Source organism: Cervus elaphus, chromosome 32, assembly GCF_910594005.1.
Source record: "Cervus elaphus chromosome 32, mCerEla1.1, whole genome shotgun sequence".
Classification (NCBI taxonomy): Eukaryota; Metazoa; Chordata; class Mammalia; order Artiodactyla; family Cervidae; genus Cervus; species Cervus elaphus.
The window spans coordinates 32,845,319-32,862,255 of NC_057846.1; the positions used below are offsets into that span (position 1 = coordinate 32,845,319).

At 35.1% G+C, this 16,937-nt stretch overlaps 1 protein-coding gene across 1 annotated transcript in view; it reads left to right on the forward strand.

Moving 5' to 3' along the window:
* The window catches only part of TNKS (tankyrase), a 155,972-nt gene that overhangs the window by 16,594 nt on the left and 122,441 nt on the right, over positions 1-16,937 (forward strand). The window contains exon 2 of the mRNA XM_043893900.1: positions 3,992-4,216. Coding sequence (XP_043749835.1) covers positions 3,992-4,216 — 225 coding nt within the window. The remainder of the gene's footprint in view (positions 1-3,991; positions 4,217-16,937) is intronic.

Genomic DNA, 16,937 nt, shown 5'->3' on the forward strand with positions numbered 1-16,937 from the left:
AATGTGTGTGGGTGGGTGGGTAGACTGATGTTGAGTGATTAGTCAGAGTCTCTCCAAGTTGTTATCTTTGGGCTGAGAATCGGATGACAGAAGGAGCTAGGCATGTGAAGACCTGGGTCTTCAGGCAGAGGACACAGCAAGTACAAAGTCCTCTAGGCTGAAATAAGTTCATCATATCCAGGGGACACAAGGTGAAAGACAGGGTTAGTAAAGCTCGATGAGATAGGAGAGGTGAGAGTGGCCAACTCACTTGTTAGGTCATAAGAAGGTTTTATTGTGTGTGTTATTGGAATCCATTGCAGGATTTTAAGCAGGGAAGTGACCTAATCTGATGCATGCCTTGAGGAGAGACTCACTGTCTGCGCTGTTAAGGATGAATTGTCAGGCAGCAGATGTGACAGTAGAGAGACCAACAAAAGGTTTTGTGCTGAAGTCTAGACAGGAGATTGTGGAGCTTGAAACCAAGCTGGTGGCCCTGGGGAGTAGGCAGATTTGAGATGTGTGTTTGGAAGTATAGTTAACGAGTATCAGAACTGAGGAAAAGAATTCTTCAACAATAAAATGAGGGAAATGCTTGTCACAGGATGTTATCACAGGAGCTAATGCTTGTCAAGCATTTGGCATTCTTCTTGTCAGAAAAAAGAGCTTACTAAATGTTAGCTACTTACCATTATTATTGCTATTTTTATTGTCAGGAATAAGGCATGTACTTTAAGCAAAAAGAATTTTTCTGTAAGAAATTTTCTGTAAAAGTTAAATTACACCTTTTGTATAACTCTCAGTTTGGGAGTCTCTTCTAATAGCACATACTGTTTTGTTGGTAAAGATCAGAGTATTACACTATCTTGATTTTTAACAGCCTCTCTTGGATCAGAGAGAGATGGTTCATTGGTTTTTCTTTTGTGCTTTGTAACACTAAGCCATAAAGATATGTATAAGTAGCAACATTATTCCTTTTAAAAATTGTGACTTAACTTTTTTTGACATGTGCTAGTTTGGTGGAATGGGACACTGAAAATCTTGTGTGGGTGTGTAATGGTTTCACTTAGAAGCTATTTCCTATGAGTTAATTTATAGGTAAGTTACTGTATAGTCAAATTCTGTGTAGTTCTTTGAACCAGCCCTAATTATTATTTTTATTTTGATTCTTTAGACCCCCCAAAAAATCAATTACAGAGATAATTGCTACAAACCTTGGTTATGAAACAAAGGCCTTGTATGACCATCATAGATAATGAATTCTCTTTATGTATAAAAAGTAATGCATATGCATTAAACATGGATAGAGTGGTTAATGACCAGTTATGAATTGTACTTAATAGTACAGGTAGAGTACATGTTTTGATAAGCTTTTTATGTATGGTTTTCTAAATTACAGTACTTTAAATAGGGGATTAATTTTCTTGTGGGTAACACTGATTTAATGCATTTTAATACAAAATCAAATTAGATGATTTCATAATTGACACATAAAATGTATCTTTACTGATTTTGGCTGTTCACTTCCACCTTTTTAAACTTGTATGTGTACACATACATATATTTTATGCACAATTATGTTTTATGTAATAAGAAAAGAGATAATCAAAAAGAAGAAAAAATTCCATATTTCTACTACCTAGTGACTTAGTCTCATTTTCTATCCATCTATATTTCAAATGTTGTATTATTTCTCCTATATTTTGTTTTATATATTTGCAATCCAAAAGGCTAATTGAAGGACTTCCCAGGAGGTCCAGCGGTTAAGACTCAGGCTTCTACTGCAGGGAATGGAGGCGTGATCCCTGGTCAGGGAACTAAGATCCCACATGCAGCATGGCACAGCCAAGAAAGAAACGACGGGAGGGAGGAAGGGAGGGAAGGTAGAGAAAAATGGAAGGAGAACTCATTGGTATATAAGAAACACCTTTCTATGTTGGAATTTTTTATAGTATTGTGTGTGTGTCTGTGAGGGTGGGTGGGTGGTTGGTCTATACCTTTTTTTTTTTTTTTTACTGTGGTAAAATATACATTTTAAGTTTTTATTTAAGGAGTTTAAAAATAAAATGCCATTTTCGCCATTTTAAAATATATGGCTCAGTGATATTAAGTCCATTCACAGTGTTCTAGCATTCTTTTAGTACAGATGATTTTATTCAGAAACTGCCATTTTATCATTTATGTAACAGAATATTATTGAGCATCTAATCTCCATGATTTTCTGTAAATAACATTATGATAAACATTCTTGATGCAAAATCTTTGTCCATGGATAAATCATTTTTTAAATGATAAAAATTGAAAAGTGGTATTTTGAGTCAGAGAGTATATTTGTTTAAGCCTATTCATGATAATGCTACATTTTTTTCTAAAATGTAGTACCATGAGACTTCCCTGGTATTCCAGTGGTTAATACTGCCTTCCAATGCAGGAGGTGCGGGTTCAATCCCTGGTCAGGGAACTAAGATCCCACATGCCTCCAGGCCAACAAAACAAAACATAAAACAGAAGCAACATTGTAACAAATTCAATAAAGACCTTTAAAAAAATGATCCACATCAAAAAACCATAAAAAAAAAAATGTGGCACCAGTTCATATTCACGTTATCAGTGTGAACACAACTCCATTTCACCACTTTCTTGCTGATACCAAGCATTTTTGTTTTTACTTCATTTATTAGTGAAGAAAGGAAATTAGTTCTCAAACATTGTTAGTGCACTAATTAGAGAAATGTAAATTTGCATGCAGGCTTTACTCAAATCTATAAAGCAGGAGACTTTTTCTTGGCCTACTTTTCTGGAGTGAATGAATTTCTGAAGATAGTGTAAAGGACATATATTGAAATAAATCCTTTTTTGTTTTCTATTTTCTGCATAATTCTCATTTATTTAGTTAATATATGCATAAAATGAAAGAAGATATGACCATTACTGCTTTCCAGTGTTAAAATGTCATTTTCTAACAACATTACATGGTAAGTAATAGCATGGAGGCAGTGATATCTAGCCGGCAAGTCCTAATAAAATTTAAAGTAGGAAAGGAAAGATCATTAATAAAAGTATTAAGCTGGTAAAGATAAAAATGCTAATATTTTCAGTAATCTTTTTTTTTAACCCATTGCAGTATAGTTTTAAAATTTCATCACAGTACTATGATGACCTTCAAATTGTCAAAATGGCTATTTTTTCCATTTTCCATTATCTCACTAAATCCTCATCATGCTGGACTTGGCATGATGTTGTTGCCCTTTAACATCCATAATGTGTTTTCTTGGTATTTCTTACCATGCTCAGTGTTTGCCTAGTCTGTATAGTGCTTTAGATTTTTTTCTGGCTCTTCTAACAACACCCTCCACTAACACTATTTTTCTGTCTGAAAATTGGGATGCTTTTCACCAGTGTTCTGGTTCTGTATTTCTAAAAGCCTGTGTTCTCACTTGTTTGTCATAAAATTCCCTCAAACTCAGTAAATCCAACTTTGAATTGTAACTACACATTCATTTAGTTTGGGCACCGGTCCCAAGAGTAGATATTATGGCATTATCTTTAGCCCTTCCTTTTCAAATATCTTGTAGCCAAACTATCACCATGTATTTCTGATATTCGTATATTCTCTAATTTCCCTAGTGTAATGTTAAGTGCTGTGCTTTGTCTTAGATTTGATTTTCATTGGTGTTTAAAAATACAGAAATGGATTTTATGCATCTGATTTTGAGAGGAAAGTGAATGCCTTGGACAGGAATTTTGCCTCATTCATCCTGCATTTCTAGCATGTAATAGGTGTTGAAGAAATGTTTTTGGAAGGAATTACCCAAACTAAGGGAAGAACTTCCTCAGTTCTCAGTTCTGTGAGATGAGAGAATCTATTTGAATGGCATCTTTTTTTTTTTAACCTTTTTGCTGTAGACCATAGTACTTCAGTTCATATTTGTTGATATTGTTAAAGAAATTCTAATGGTTCTTTTTACAAAACTGATTTACAATATAAAATATTTTCCCTATTTCCTTTTAGGTTTTGGAAGAAAGGACGTGGTAGAACACTTACTACAAATGGGTGCTAATGTCCATGCTCGTGATGATGGCGGTCTCATTCCACTTCATAATGCGTGTTCTTTTGGCCATGCTGAGGTTGTGAGTCTGTTACTGTGCCAAGGAGCTGATCCAAATGCCAGGGATAACTGGAACTATACCCCTCTGCATGAAGCTGCTATAAAAGGAAAGATCGATGTATGTATTGGTAAGTATTATTTGATGATGTCTAAATTGTAAGGTCAACCCCACAGATACAATAACATTTAAAATAAAGGTTTACCCTTCCTTGTTTTTTATTGTAGTGGAAATAATGTTTCCTCAGAATAAAGAACAGTTTGTTACTGCTTATAAGCAATTCTTTTCCATCAAAGGGGAAATAGAGAGATGGAAATCTAAAGTTGGTTAGGAACAAGATTCACAATATTAACTCTCCAAATGTAAGGCAAATGCCAGCTGGTGTGGAACTTAATTTTGATGGATTACTATTATCAAATTTAGTTAATTTACAGTCTTTTAAAGTCTAAAAGTTTCCTATCCTAGCATCAATGAGAACCACTCTAAAGTACAAGTTCTTACTGAATTGGATGACATATTTGGATGTTCAGATTGATTCAAGGAAAGTCATCTAGTACTAAGGCAAAACCTTTTTCTTTATGTTACTAAAATTGAACACCAGCTATTTTATTAGCCCTGGAAAAGCTTTGAGTGATTCGAATACAACAGTTTAAGGCTTAATATTTTCAACAGAGTCTAGAGAAAAAGCAATTTCAAACAAAATTGAACTTTTCAATGATTTTTAAGTATTGCGATTATATGAAATTGTATTCAATCAGCATTTCTTCCTCCTTTATATGTATATCTAAATAGGCATCTATTTTAGACTTTATTGTGTAAAATCTTTCATTTTGAAATCTAAAACAGGCTTTTAGAGAACAAGCCTAGTTTCTCCTGAGTGTATCATCTCTTTCTTGAAACCCAAGATGATGGATATTTGTTTAGCCTTTGGCAGGTTGATTTACAAATTATCTTCTTGAATGGCACCCATTTCAGTATAATTGGCTATTTTTCTGATAAAACTCAAATAAATATGTCACATTTAAAGATACAGAGGTGGTGCCATTATTAAGATTGTCTCCCACTTCATAGCCATCTATTCCAGCTTCAAATGCATTTTTTAGTTTTCCTCAAATTATTGCATTGTCTGACAAAACTTCTTTATCCTATTCTCTGTCATTATCCTTTATCACTTCACTAGCCAGTTTTACCAAATGAAATTCAAGGTCATTTCAACATGACCCTTGAATACCCTGTCCTTTTTGATGTTTGACATCTTCCATTTTCACTTGATTCTCCCATTTCCTCCTAAGTCTCTCATAGAACAGCCATGTCCTAGACTAAGTCGTTCATAAAAGTAATCCAAAAAGCTTGAGGTTACCACACATTCTCTGATTACTAAATCTCTTAAGTTATTTGTGACAAGTTACTATGTGATAACTGTTATTGAATTTGACGTGTACTCTTACCAAATCTTCTAGACCTTCAACTTCCCTACTCTCATTCTTTCTTGCTTCACTTTGTCACATCCATTGGATTTTTCTGTTGTTAGTTATAGAATTTTACACAATTTTCACCTTTTAATGTATTATCTCTTTTAGGCTGAAGTGTTCTATTTTCCCCCCTGTACCTCTTGAATTTTTCATTCTGTCGCTGCTTTTAAGAAAATTTCCTTTTATGTTTCTTTGCGAGATTGTACTTACCAGTAAACCACAGATCTTAAAAAATCATACTGCTTTATTATATTTGACTCTTTAGAACCCTTTACATAATAAGAGGCATTTATTATGTATTTTTAACTTTTTGTTTTGAAATAATTATAGATTCATAGAAAGGTCCAAAAATAGTACAAGAAGGTCCATGTATCCTTCTCCTAGTTTCACCCTTTGGTTACATCTTACTGCGTCATAATACAGTATCAAAAATAGGAAATAAGTGTTGGTACAATGTGTAGAGTTCTGTGCCATTTAATCACATGTTCAGATTCATGTAACTGCAGTCAAGATACAGAACATATTATTGGAAGCTCCCCCTCATTCAGTTTATTTATGAAAGAAAGTGAAAGTATTAGTCACTTAGTCGTGTCCAGTCCTTTGTGACCCCATGGACTGTAGCCTGCCAGGCTCCTCCGTCCATGGGATTCTCCAGGCAAGAATACTGGCGTGGGTTGCTGTTCCCTTCTCCAGGGGATCTTCCCGACCCGGGGATTGAACCCACATTTCAGGCAGATTCTTTACCATCTGAACCACCAGGGGAGCCTACTTATAGCCTACTTCTATAATGATCTACTCCCCATCCCAGATCCTTAACCCTTAGCAACCAAGAACATGTTCATCTGTATAATTTGTCATTTTGAGAATGCTATAAGCAGAATCATACAATATGTAATTTTTTTGAGATTGGCTTTTTTTTCTTATTTGCCTTCCAGATCTTTTTTAAAATTGCTGATTATTATGCCATGGTTTTGATGTACTGTAGTTTAGCATTCACAACTGAAGAATGTTTTGGTGGTTTCCACTTCTTGGCTGTTAGAAATAAAGCTCCTGTGAACATTTGTGTACAAATTTTTATGTAGAGATAAGAGTTTTCTTTTCTCTGAGATAAATGCTTTAGAGTGTGATTGCTGGGTAATACAGATACTCCTATATTTATATACAGATATAAAACATTTTATAGTCAGATATAAACTATGTTTAGGTAATCGACTGTTTGTTAAATCATTGTTATTCTTCATTAAGGATGGGCTGTTGAATGTTGGTCCTGAGCATGCATTGAGTTCTGGTTATGGACTGTCTATAATGAATGGACTGTCAAACATTTTTTTGTTGGTACTTGTAGATTAAACCCATGAGTTCTGTCATGAATTGAAGAGTTGAGATAGGGAGGGAAAAGAAAGAAAAAGGTGATGCTGGTAAATCTACCAAAAAATTGCTGTTGTTAGATGATATATAATTCACTGTTTTCCTTTGAAGGCAACTCAAAGTACTTAACCAAAGTTCTTCACTAATGTTTGTATCCTATGCATGAAATGGATGATTCAAATTTCCTACCATTTTACTAGTAAAGAAAGGAGAAAGCTGTTTCTTTGCCACAATCTCTAGAGCCGATATAAAGTTATTATAATAAAAAATGTTTTCTTGACTGAGAATGAAAAGTTCTCTCTGCTTAGTGGGATTTATTTAAGAGTGTATTTTAAGCCTAAAAAATTAATTTGATTCTTTAAATGTGCCAAACACTCATCTTTATTATTAGTTTAGTTTGTTAGATCATCAGATACTTAACAAATTTAAAGTGGCACTCTTTACCTTGCTTTAAAAAAAACTTAATCTATTTACTAAAGCTTAAATTAAGTCTTTATTATTATAACTCACTCCTAAAGTAATCTTGCTTTCATGATTTCCAGGAATGATGTCTATTTTCTGTGTCTTCTATCTAGAAAGATATATTTACTTTCCTTGTTCAGACTCTAGTTTAAATTATCTGTTCTACATACTCATGTTTCTCTTCAAATCATATACCCCTTTACTAAATTACCTGATCACTTCCACAGTCCTTTCATTAAAAAGTCCTGGAACTTGAGAGTGACGTGGGATTGGGAGCTGAGGACGGAAGAATGGGACCACTTCTGATGCATTTCTTGTCTTTTGTTAATTCAAATATAGTATATTGAAGATGAACAGCTTCCTGGGTTTATTAGCAAGTACAGTGATATTAACTGGCACACCTCATTTTCTGTCCATCTAGCTTTATGCTGTCTGATATTGTAGCCAATAAATGAAACCTGGTTAAAATGTAAAAAATTTTAAATTTAATTCTTCAGTTGCACTAGCCACATTTCAAGTGCTTAAAAACCATTTCTGTCTATTGGTTACTGTATCAGTGTGTGAATATTGAAATCTCCATCATTGTACAAAGTTCTGTCAGATAGTGCTGTTAGAGTCTGTACCTGTGTACGTAGTCCTTTAATGAGATCATTCCACACGTGCCATTTTCTTATTTTTTCACTTTGTGTTATGACCGTATTTCATTATCAGTGAATTTTTTTTTTATCTAACCTCACTTTTAAAGGCTGTCAAGAATTATATAGAAATAACTACTTTTTAAATCATTCACCCCTATTAGGCCATTTAGAAGATTTCTTATTTTTCACTATTTTATAAATAGTACCATAGAGAATGTCATTTTCATTAATCACATATATAAATCCTAATTACCTTTAGGAAACTACTGGAAAGCTAAAGCTTCTTAATAAGAATCAAAGAGATATAGTTGCTGGAGAACTTGATTAGGGCTCTGGATTTAGCTTGTCACTTTATTTATCCATATGTCATCTATAAATGAGCTAGGTTAACAAAAGTCATTTCCCACACCTTTCTTAACTCCTTGCAAAAATTCATTGAAAATTCAGTGAAGTCTTGAGGATTTGATTCATTTGCCTTTGTTTCCTTATTCTGTCTCTTGCCTCTTCCTGCCAGAGTACCTCCCTTTGGCATTTTTAACATCCATTTTCCATATAAAAACTGAATTGGGATCTTTTAAACAAGTCTCAATGTAGCATTTTTGTAAAAGTAAAAAATTGGCAAAATTCCATACTTGTATGCTTCAAAAGGAGAAGAGCCAAAAATGATGGTAATTTTTCCCTTCTGAAATAATCCCTGCTGACACTGAGCACCATTATGTTGATGACTTGCCCACTGATTTCAGCTGCATTCAAGAAGGTTAGTGGTTTTGCATTTACCTGATAAAATTTGGGACTACTTTAGTAGGCATTCTGGTTAATAATGTTAAATATATATATTTATATAGAGAGTTTATTTGTTCATTGTATTTTATTAGTTTCCAGAATGAATGCCTTCATTCTCATTTAAGAAATACATCGAAGATTCTTAAATTAGAGGGGAAAAGGTCAATAACAGAACAAAAGAATGACCTAAAAAGACTTCATACGTTTTTTAAAGTGAGATAATGCTTTACTTAGTGCTCAAGACTGTCTGTTAAGGAAATTAACTATATACTTGCATTTACTTTTAGATTAAACATGGTCATTCAGATAATCTATGGAGTTCATTGAAATGCATGGCTTAAGCTTGGGGTTGTATGAAAGTGGTATTTGAGACAAATGGCTCATGTAACCATTTGGCTCTCTCTACATGATCACCATATTATCTGAAATGTGTGTAATAGTTGTAGTTGTGATATTATTTAAGAAATTGTATCCTTGCTTTGTACAGTTCCCTGGTAACAGATTTCAGAGGCCCAAATTGGAGATAAAGATTTGTGGAGTCCTTCTCACTTCTCTTTCTCACTGACGAAACTAGATGTTAAGTATAATAATTGCAGTCTCAGGGCTTTAAAAAATTGTTTACTTGTTCAGTTATTTAAATCTGCTAATTCTGTTTTTTTTAAATGGAGTGGGTGTTAGACTTTTCATCTGTAAACAGAATCTGGGATTAAGAATGTCACTTTATTGTGAGTTGCTTGATAGTCTGTCCTCAGGTATGACAGTCCAAATAAGACATTAAGAAATGCCACAGTGTGTCCAAATATTTTTATTTTATGTCAAGCCTGAAATTTTCTATATTTGCTGTGGTTATAAATAATCATGGTTAGAGATAGGGAGTGTATATTTTATTTTGCCTTTGGGGGCACCATTTTGAGTGTTGATCTTTTAAAAGAATTTACTTGAATGTAAGGATGAAGGGAACAAGAGCAAGAAGTATTCTAGTGGGTCTTCTGAAGTGAAACCCTGGTGTCTTGGTGTTCTTGCAGAGTTGTGGTTGCATGTTGATGGGATTAGGACAAGGGCATTGGTCATTGGAGGAAGGTATTTAGGACAATTGCATAGATGCCCCCATTAGAAGTCAAATGAAAGAAAGCTTGAGTTACAGTTCTGGTGTGATCTTGTCTTGTACTTGTGTAGAATGATATGGCAGAAATTAAATGCTTGGCTTTAGAATTAAGTATGAATTCTCTTTTACCACAAACAGCTTAATTGCATTGAGCCTCAATTTCTCATTTATAAGGCGGGCATCAGACCTGCTGCCCTGGTTGTTATGGGAAGTTAACTGAAGTAATAAAGCAGGTGAAGCCTCAGCAAGTGCTTGTTCCCTTCGGCTCTCTTTCTCCCTTGGGTGGCGGCATAAGATGTCCTCAGAGATCATTTTTGTATTCTGACCCTCGGTAAAACTTTAATGAGAGATACGTGGCCCTTTGTTGACGTCACTGAACTCATTTATGTCTTTTGTTTCAGATTCATTGTAACTGTGTGAACTTGAATTATGATTTGATGAAACTTGAAATTTTTTTAAAATTGCAATTTTGGTCTTTTAACTTAGCAGAGACATTGCAGATAGGATAATAGAAAATTATTGTAACTTAAACCTTTCCCCGCAAATATTTCAGTAGCAGTTGTATGATGTTCTAGTGATTTGGTGTGACTGAATAAAAAGTCTATGAAAGCTTAACAGTTGTAAAGAAGTATGAACAATGATAATTTTTTAAAGGCAAATTAATTATGAGGAAGTAGTTCTTCATGCTATTAGAGGGCATCATAATTGACTGTTTCTGAAAATTGCAACCCCCTCGGAATGAGAGAAGGGAAAGAGCAAAGGAAAAACTCGGATAAAATAAAAAGGCATTCCTTTCCTCCTGAATGTGGGCTAAAGGAGCTAAGGTGGGAAAAGTGTGACTGAGTACTGTCGTTAAGAGTATCACTCATAGGATAATTTATTGAATCTAATACAAAATAAGTTGCATTAAAAAATTATTTATTTCCCAAAGAATGAAAACTTAACAGTTACGTTCTTTTCCTCCTTCAGATTGAAAGTACAACAGTGTATTGAAGTTGCAGTCATTTGAATTCTTAGAGACATAGGAAAATAATAAAGTTGTGATATTATTGAAGAAACTGAAATTCAAAGCAGAATCAGAATATTACAACATCGGCTCATCCCTGTGTTCTTTGTGGAAAGATTTTAAAACATGTGACTTTAAACCTTGTGTCTAGTAGCACTAATACTGAATTGGTCTTAATATTTTATACTAATGAGGAATTTCCTTGGAAATACTAGTAAGTCCTTGAGTCCTTACTCGGCCCTTGACAGTTTAGGGATGCATTCAGAAAACCATGTATCTGAAACTTCTCTTAGAGACAGATTGGAAAGCAGCTCATGCATGTGGTTGCTGTCCCTAGAACGGTAAGGCTTCTGTCATCCTGTTATAAACTTGAGGGCTTCCCAGGTGGCGCAGCGGTAAAGAATCCACCTTCCAATGCAGGCGGGACACACAGGTTCAGTCCCTGGCGGTCTGCGGTTTAGGGGGTCTCAAAGAGTTGGACATGACTGAGCACCCATGTTATAAACTTATTTGGTCAGACTGAAATGTCTGCTTTGTCCCTTAATTAATTTTTTATCTAGCTGAATCTAGTCAAGTATTAGAAAAAGTAATCTTCTAAGTACAGGCAAGCATAAAACAATACTTGGGCACAGATTCATTGTTCCTAGGGCTATTACCAGTTTGCCTTTATTTTAATCAACTTGTATTTTTTTTTTTTTTTAGCACCTTCTATGTTTGTGGTTCTGTTTTTGAAAGCAGATGAAAAACTGATTGAAGGGACAGGATTTTTATTGAGTTCCTATTATGTGCTAAGAACCAAGCTAGGTTTACATATATATATATTGCTGTCATAATTGAGACTATATATAAGGTTTATAATTGAGACTATATATAGTCTTATATAAAGCTTATATATAGTCTCAATTATGGCAGCAATCCTTGGTGGAAGGTAGTGTTTTATGAAAGAGGAAATTGAAATTGACAGAGGTGAAGTTATTTGCCTCAGGCCAGACAGTTGCTAAGTAGAGAGCAGTCTTCTTAAACCCAAATTCGTCTGACTCCTAGACAGGACTTTCTTTTATACTTGATTCTCTAGGGTTTCCAGGTAGAAAGGCGATATGCTTTGTCATAATTACTCTTATATTTATTCTACTACCTGCTTTATCTTAAATTGTGGTTTGTGTAAGAAGATAAGACTGATTTCCCACATGTATTGGGGCCTGCCTTAACTTATTGCAAAAAGGATATAATTGAATTGGATATTAAAATCTGCTGTGTAGATGGCTAACAAACACATGAAAAGATGCTCAACATCACTCATTATCAGAGAAATGCAAATCAAAACCACAATGAGGTACCATTACACGCCAGTCAGGATGGCTGCTATCCAAAAGTCCACAAGCAATAAATTCTGGAGAGGGTGTGGAGAAAAGGGAACCCTCTTACACTGTTGGTGGGAATGCAAACTAGTACAGCCACTATGGAAAACAGTGTGGAGATTTCTTAAAAAACTGGAAATAGAACTGCCATATGACCCAGCAATCCCACTTCTGGGCATACACACTGAGGAAACCAGATCTGAAAGAGACACGTGCACCCCAGTGTTCATTGCAGCACTGTTTATAATAGCCAGGACATGGAAGCAACCTAGATGCCCATCAGCAGACGAATGGATAAGGAAGCTGTGGTACATATACACCATGGTATATTACTCAGCCGTTAAAAAGAATTCATTTGAATCAGTTCTAAAGAGATGGATGAAACTGGAGCCCATTATACAGAGTGAAGTAAGCCAGAAAGATAAAGAACATTACAGCATACTAACACATATATATGGAATTTAGAAAGAAGGTAACGATAACCCTATATGCAAAACAGAAAAAGAGACACAGATGTACAGAACAGACTTTTGAACTCTGTGGGAGAAGGTGAGGGTGGGATGTTTCAAAAGAACAGCATGTATGTTATCTATGGTGAAACAGATCACCAGCTCAGATGGGATGCATGAGACAAGTGCTCGGGCCTGGTGCACTGGGAAGACCCAGAGGAATCGGGTGGAGAGGGAGGTGGGAGGGGGGATCGGGATGGGGAATACGTGTAAATCTATGGCTGATTCATATCAATGTATGACAAAACCCGCTGGGAAATAAATAAATAAATAAATAAATAAAGTGGGGTAAAATATACAAAGAGACACAGAGATAGATGGGTTAAGGTACTATTAGAAGATTAAATAAGAAAATGCCCAGAGTTGCTTAGTCAGTGAATGAGCTAGGATTTCAGTCCAGGACAGTATCAATCATCCTTGAAACCATTATACTCTGTTATGCCTATTATTAAAAGATTATACATATGGAAAAAAAAAATCTGCTGTATACACATACAGAATAATATTTACCTCAGTTACTCCAGATGAAACGGGCTTCTTCAAAAATTCTTAGTTTTTTCTATTTATAGGAGGACTGGGTTATAGGAGCAAAATTTAATTGGATGATTCTTTTATTAAAACATTTCATGCCAGAATTTTATTCTAAAGAACTACTCTCTTACGTAAATTTGGTAACATTTTATTTTCTTGAATTAGTTTCCTAATGTCTTTAAAAAATTCTTATATGCACATATGGACTATATGTTAGTCACTGTTCTAAGAGTGCCTCAAATATTTGTTTTGTCCTCCTAATAACTCCATGAGTAGATACTGTTACTATCTCCTGATTTACAGATGAGGAAATGGAAGCGCAGAGAGGTGACGTTGCTTCCGGGGGTCCTAGAACTGGGAGATGGTGGACCTGGGATTCCAACCCATTCAGTCTGCTTCCAGAGGACCACTCTGAACTGTGGTGATTTGCCACTAGTAAGTGAAGCAGCCTTAGGAGAGAATTTGATTTTTTGAACTTAATTTTACCTCAGTGAACTATCTGCCTTTATGTGGCTCATTAAATAGAAACCTATTTTTAATCCATTTAGTCCTATGTACCTCACCAGAAAAAATTAGAATGCACTTTTTTCTAAGTTCAAAGACACATAAGGGCAGATAGTTCATTGAGGTAAAATTAGGTAATATATCACAAATATGTGGACAGAAGGCAAAGACAAAAGGTGGTATGGTTAAAAATCTGGACTTTTATATAATAGAAAATTACTTCTTGACAGTTTTACTCAAGACTTATTCTCCAGTCTCAGCATTATCACAGTTTCTAAGTTAATGTATTTATTTTATATTGGTCTTGTTAATGCTACTGCCATATTTAATGTTATTCAGTTGATAAGAACTACCTGATTTTTATTTCTCCATTGGTTACAAATTAATTACGCAAACAGCAACTTTAAGAGAAGTATTGTTTTGGTGAATATATTTACACAGTGTGCATAAAGATCTTTTTTGTCTGACGAGAAGTATCTCTCTCATTTCCCTCTCGTTATAAACATAATATATATTTGTGATAACTGGGGCTTCCCAGGTGGTACTAGTGGTAAAGAACCTTCCTGCCAGTGCAGGAGATGTAAGAGACACAGGTTCGATCCCTGGGTCAAGAAGATCCCCTGGAAAAGGGAATAGCAACCTACTCCAGTGTTCTTGCCTGGAGAATCCCACGGGCATAGGAGCCTGGCAGGCTACCGTCCATAGCGTCACGAAGAGTTGGACACGACTGAAGTGACTTAGGACTGTGTGGCATTTGTAATAAACATTAAAATACTGCAGAAATATGTAAAATAGAGACATATTTTTGTAAGCCTACTCATTTACCATGTATTCTATATAATACTTTAAAATTAAGATCTCTTATTGCTGTAGATGCCCATTGAGATCTGCCCAAGTATTCTAGAACTAATAATGCCTCTTTCTCCATCATCATTGTTTTTATTGCCTCTTCCTCTTCTCTGGAAAGACTTTTGAAGTCCAGAACAGGATTTTGAGGCAAGCTGGAGCAAATTCTCTCTAATGAGAATTTGGAATTAAGATTCAGATAGCATATGTACTGTCTGTATCTGAGGGTGATGGCAACAGAGCCAAGAGACAGGGATTGGCAGCAACAGGATAAATTTGGGGACATGTTTCTGCCTTTGCTTTTGATGAGATACCTCTCTTCTTTAATAAATTTTCATGTTGTTTAAGCCAGTTAAAGTAGTTTTTCTCCCTTGTAATAAATAAACCTCTCTATTAATATGAAGTCAGTACCCAAAAAATATTTTCATAGGTCACAGCATCTTAAAATTAGAAGAATCCTTAGAAATCACTTTTATATTTACCATTTGCTACTATTTACTATTACTTTTAAAAAGTTATTTATGAGTTACTATTTTACTAATTTACTATTTGCTTCTTTCTTATTAAGTTATTAAACCACAAAAATCTTCCTTCAAATGAAATCTAATGCGGTAACCCAATATGTAAAAGCGTGGAGAGGAGAGAAGCCTAGACCTTCATGTAGTCCACCTCACACAAGTGCATGTGTATAAGGGGATTGGCTGTGGGCCCGGAAGACCCTCAGGAGCAGTGGTTTCAGCCAGGAATAGTTTTGCCCATTGAGGAGATGTTTAGCAATGTCTAGAGATGGTTTTGGTTGTCAGAATGGGGGAATGCTGTTGACATCTAGTGGGTAGAGATCAGGGGTGCTGTTAAACGTCTTACAGTGCCGAGGGCTACACCCTATTGTTCATGTTGCTTGACAGTCCAGGGCCAAAGCCAGGGCCTGACTGATTTGATCAGAAAAGATGCCACAAGCCACTTCTAGATTTTGATGGTTTGTTACATACATAGATTGTGAAAAGAAGAATAATCGAAGTGTGCCAGCTCCTTGTGGTCCTTGTACCATGCGCTGCCAAAGATGACGCTGAGAGAAAAGGGCCGGATGACGGCAGAGGCACTGTGGGGTGCTCCACTGCTGAAGAGCCAGCAGAAGGGGCGAGGAAGAGCCCCTACCCTACCTCATCAGTTGCTTCAGTTTACAGTTGAAATGGTAGATTCACATATCCAAGGTGTTCAAAACAGATTAAACATTTTCCAATAGTCGAATCATGCTTCAGTTTTAATATTTAATTGAAATTAAATATAATCAATAATTCAGATCATCAGTCTCACTAGCCACAATTCAAAGACTCAATACTTGAATTTGGTGAGTGGCTACTGTACTGGACGGTGTAACTCTAGGACCCTGGAAAATTACTAATCATCTTAATTTATGGCTAACCAGACCAAACTAAGACCACGCAACCATGACTTCAAAACTTTTCTCCAGCTTGCTTGGTTCTCTGTACATTATACTAGAATATGCTCAGTTGCTCAGTGATGTCTGATTTTTTGTGACCCCATGGGCTGTAATCTGCCAGGTTCCTCTGTCCATGGAGTTGTCCAGGCAAGAATACTGGAGTGAGTTGTCATTTCCTACTACCGTATACTAGAATACCTGCTCTTAAATCTCATTTTAGAAAAGCTTTATTAGTAAGGTCAATTTAAGCCAGGCATTATATTTGAGGTTCTCAGAGGTTTCTCCAAAGGATATTAATTAAGGTGAAAGAAGCTTATTTCACCCAGTGAATGTCACTACTCGTTCAGTGAAAAGACAGCCATTGAGCATCACACACACAAAAATCAAGATGAGTCTCGCTTATGTTGAAACTAACTGATTAGCATGAGTGTGTTGACAGGGAATTGAATTGATCACTCTGAGTCCCAAATTTAATTTGGTATTTAGAACCAGTATTTATCACCAATGAATGTTAAAATTTGAAGAATTTAAATGTTTAGTTTTTTTGGAGGTAAAAACTCTGTTGGGAAAAAGATGGATCAAAATGAAAATTTGGCAAGTGAAAATAAATATTTATATCAAAGAAAGAGTTTTCTTGGATTTGGCTAATCAGACCTTACATATCTTGGTTCCAGAATAGTTTTGTAGAAAAACTTTGAATGTATTTAAAGCTATTAACATTTATTTTAAAATAATTTACCTACATTAAATTTATGCTAAGAATAGAAATAGTGTTTTTACAGTTGCAGAAATATAATTTTTTGCTAATATATGTAGAAACAGATTTAT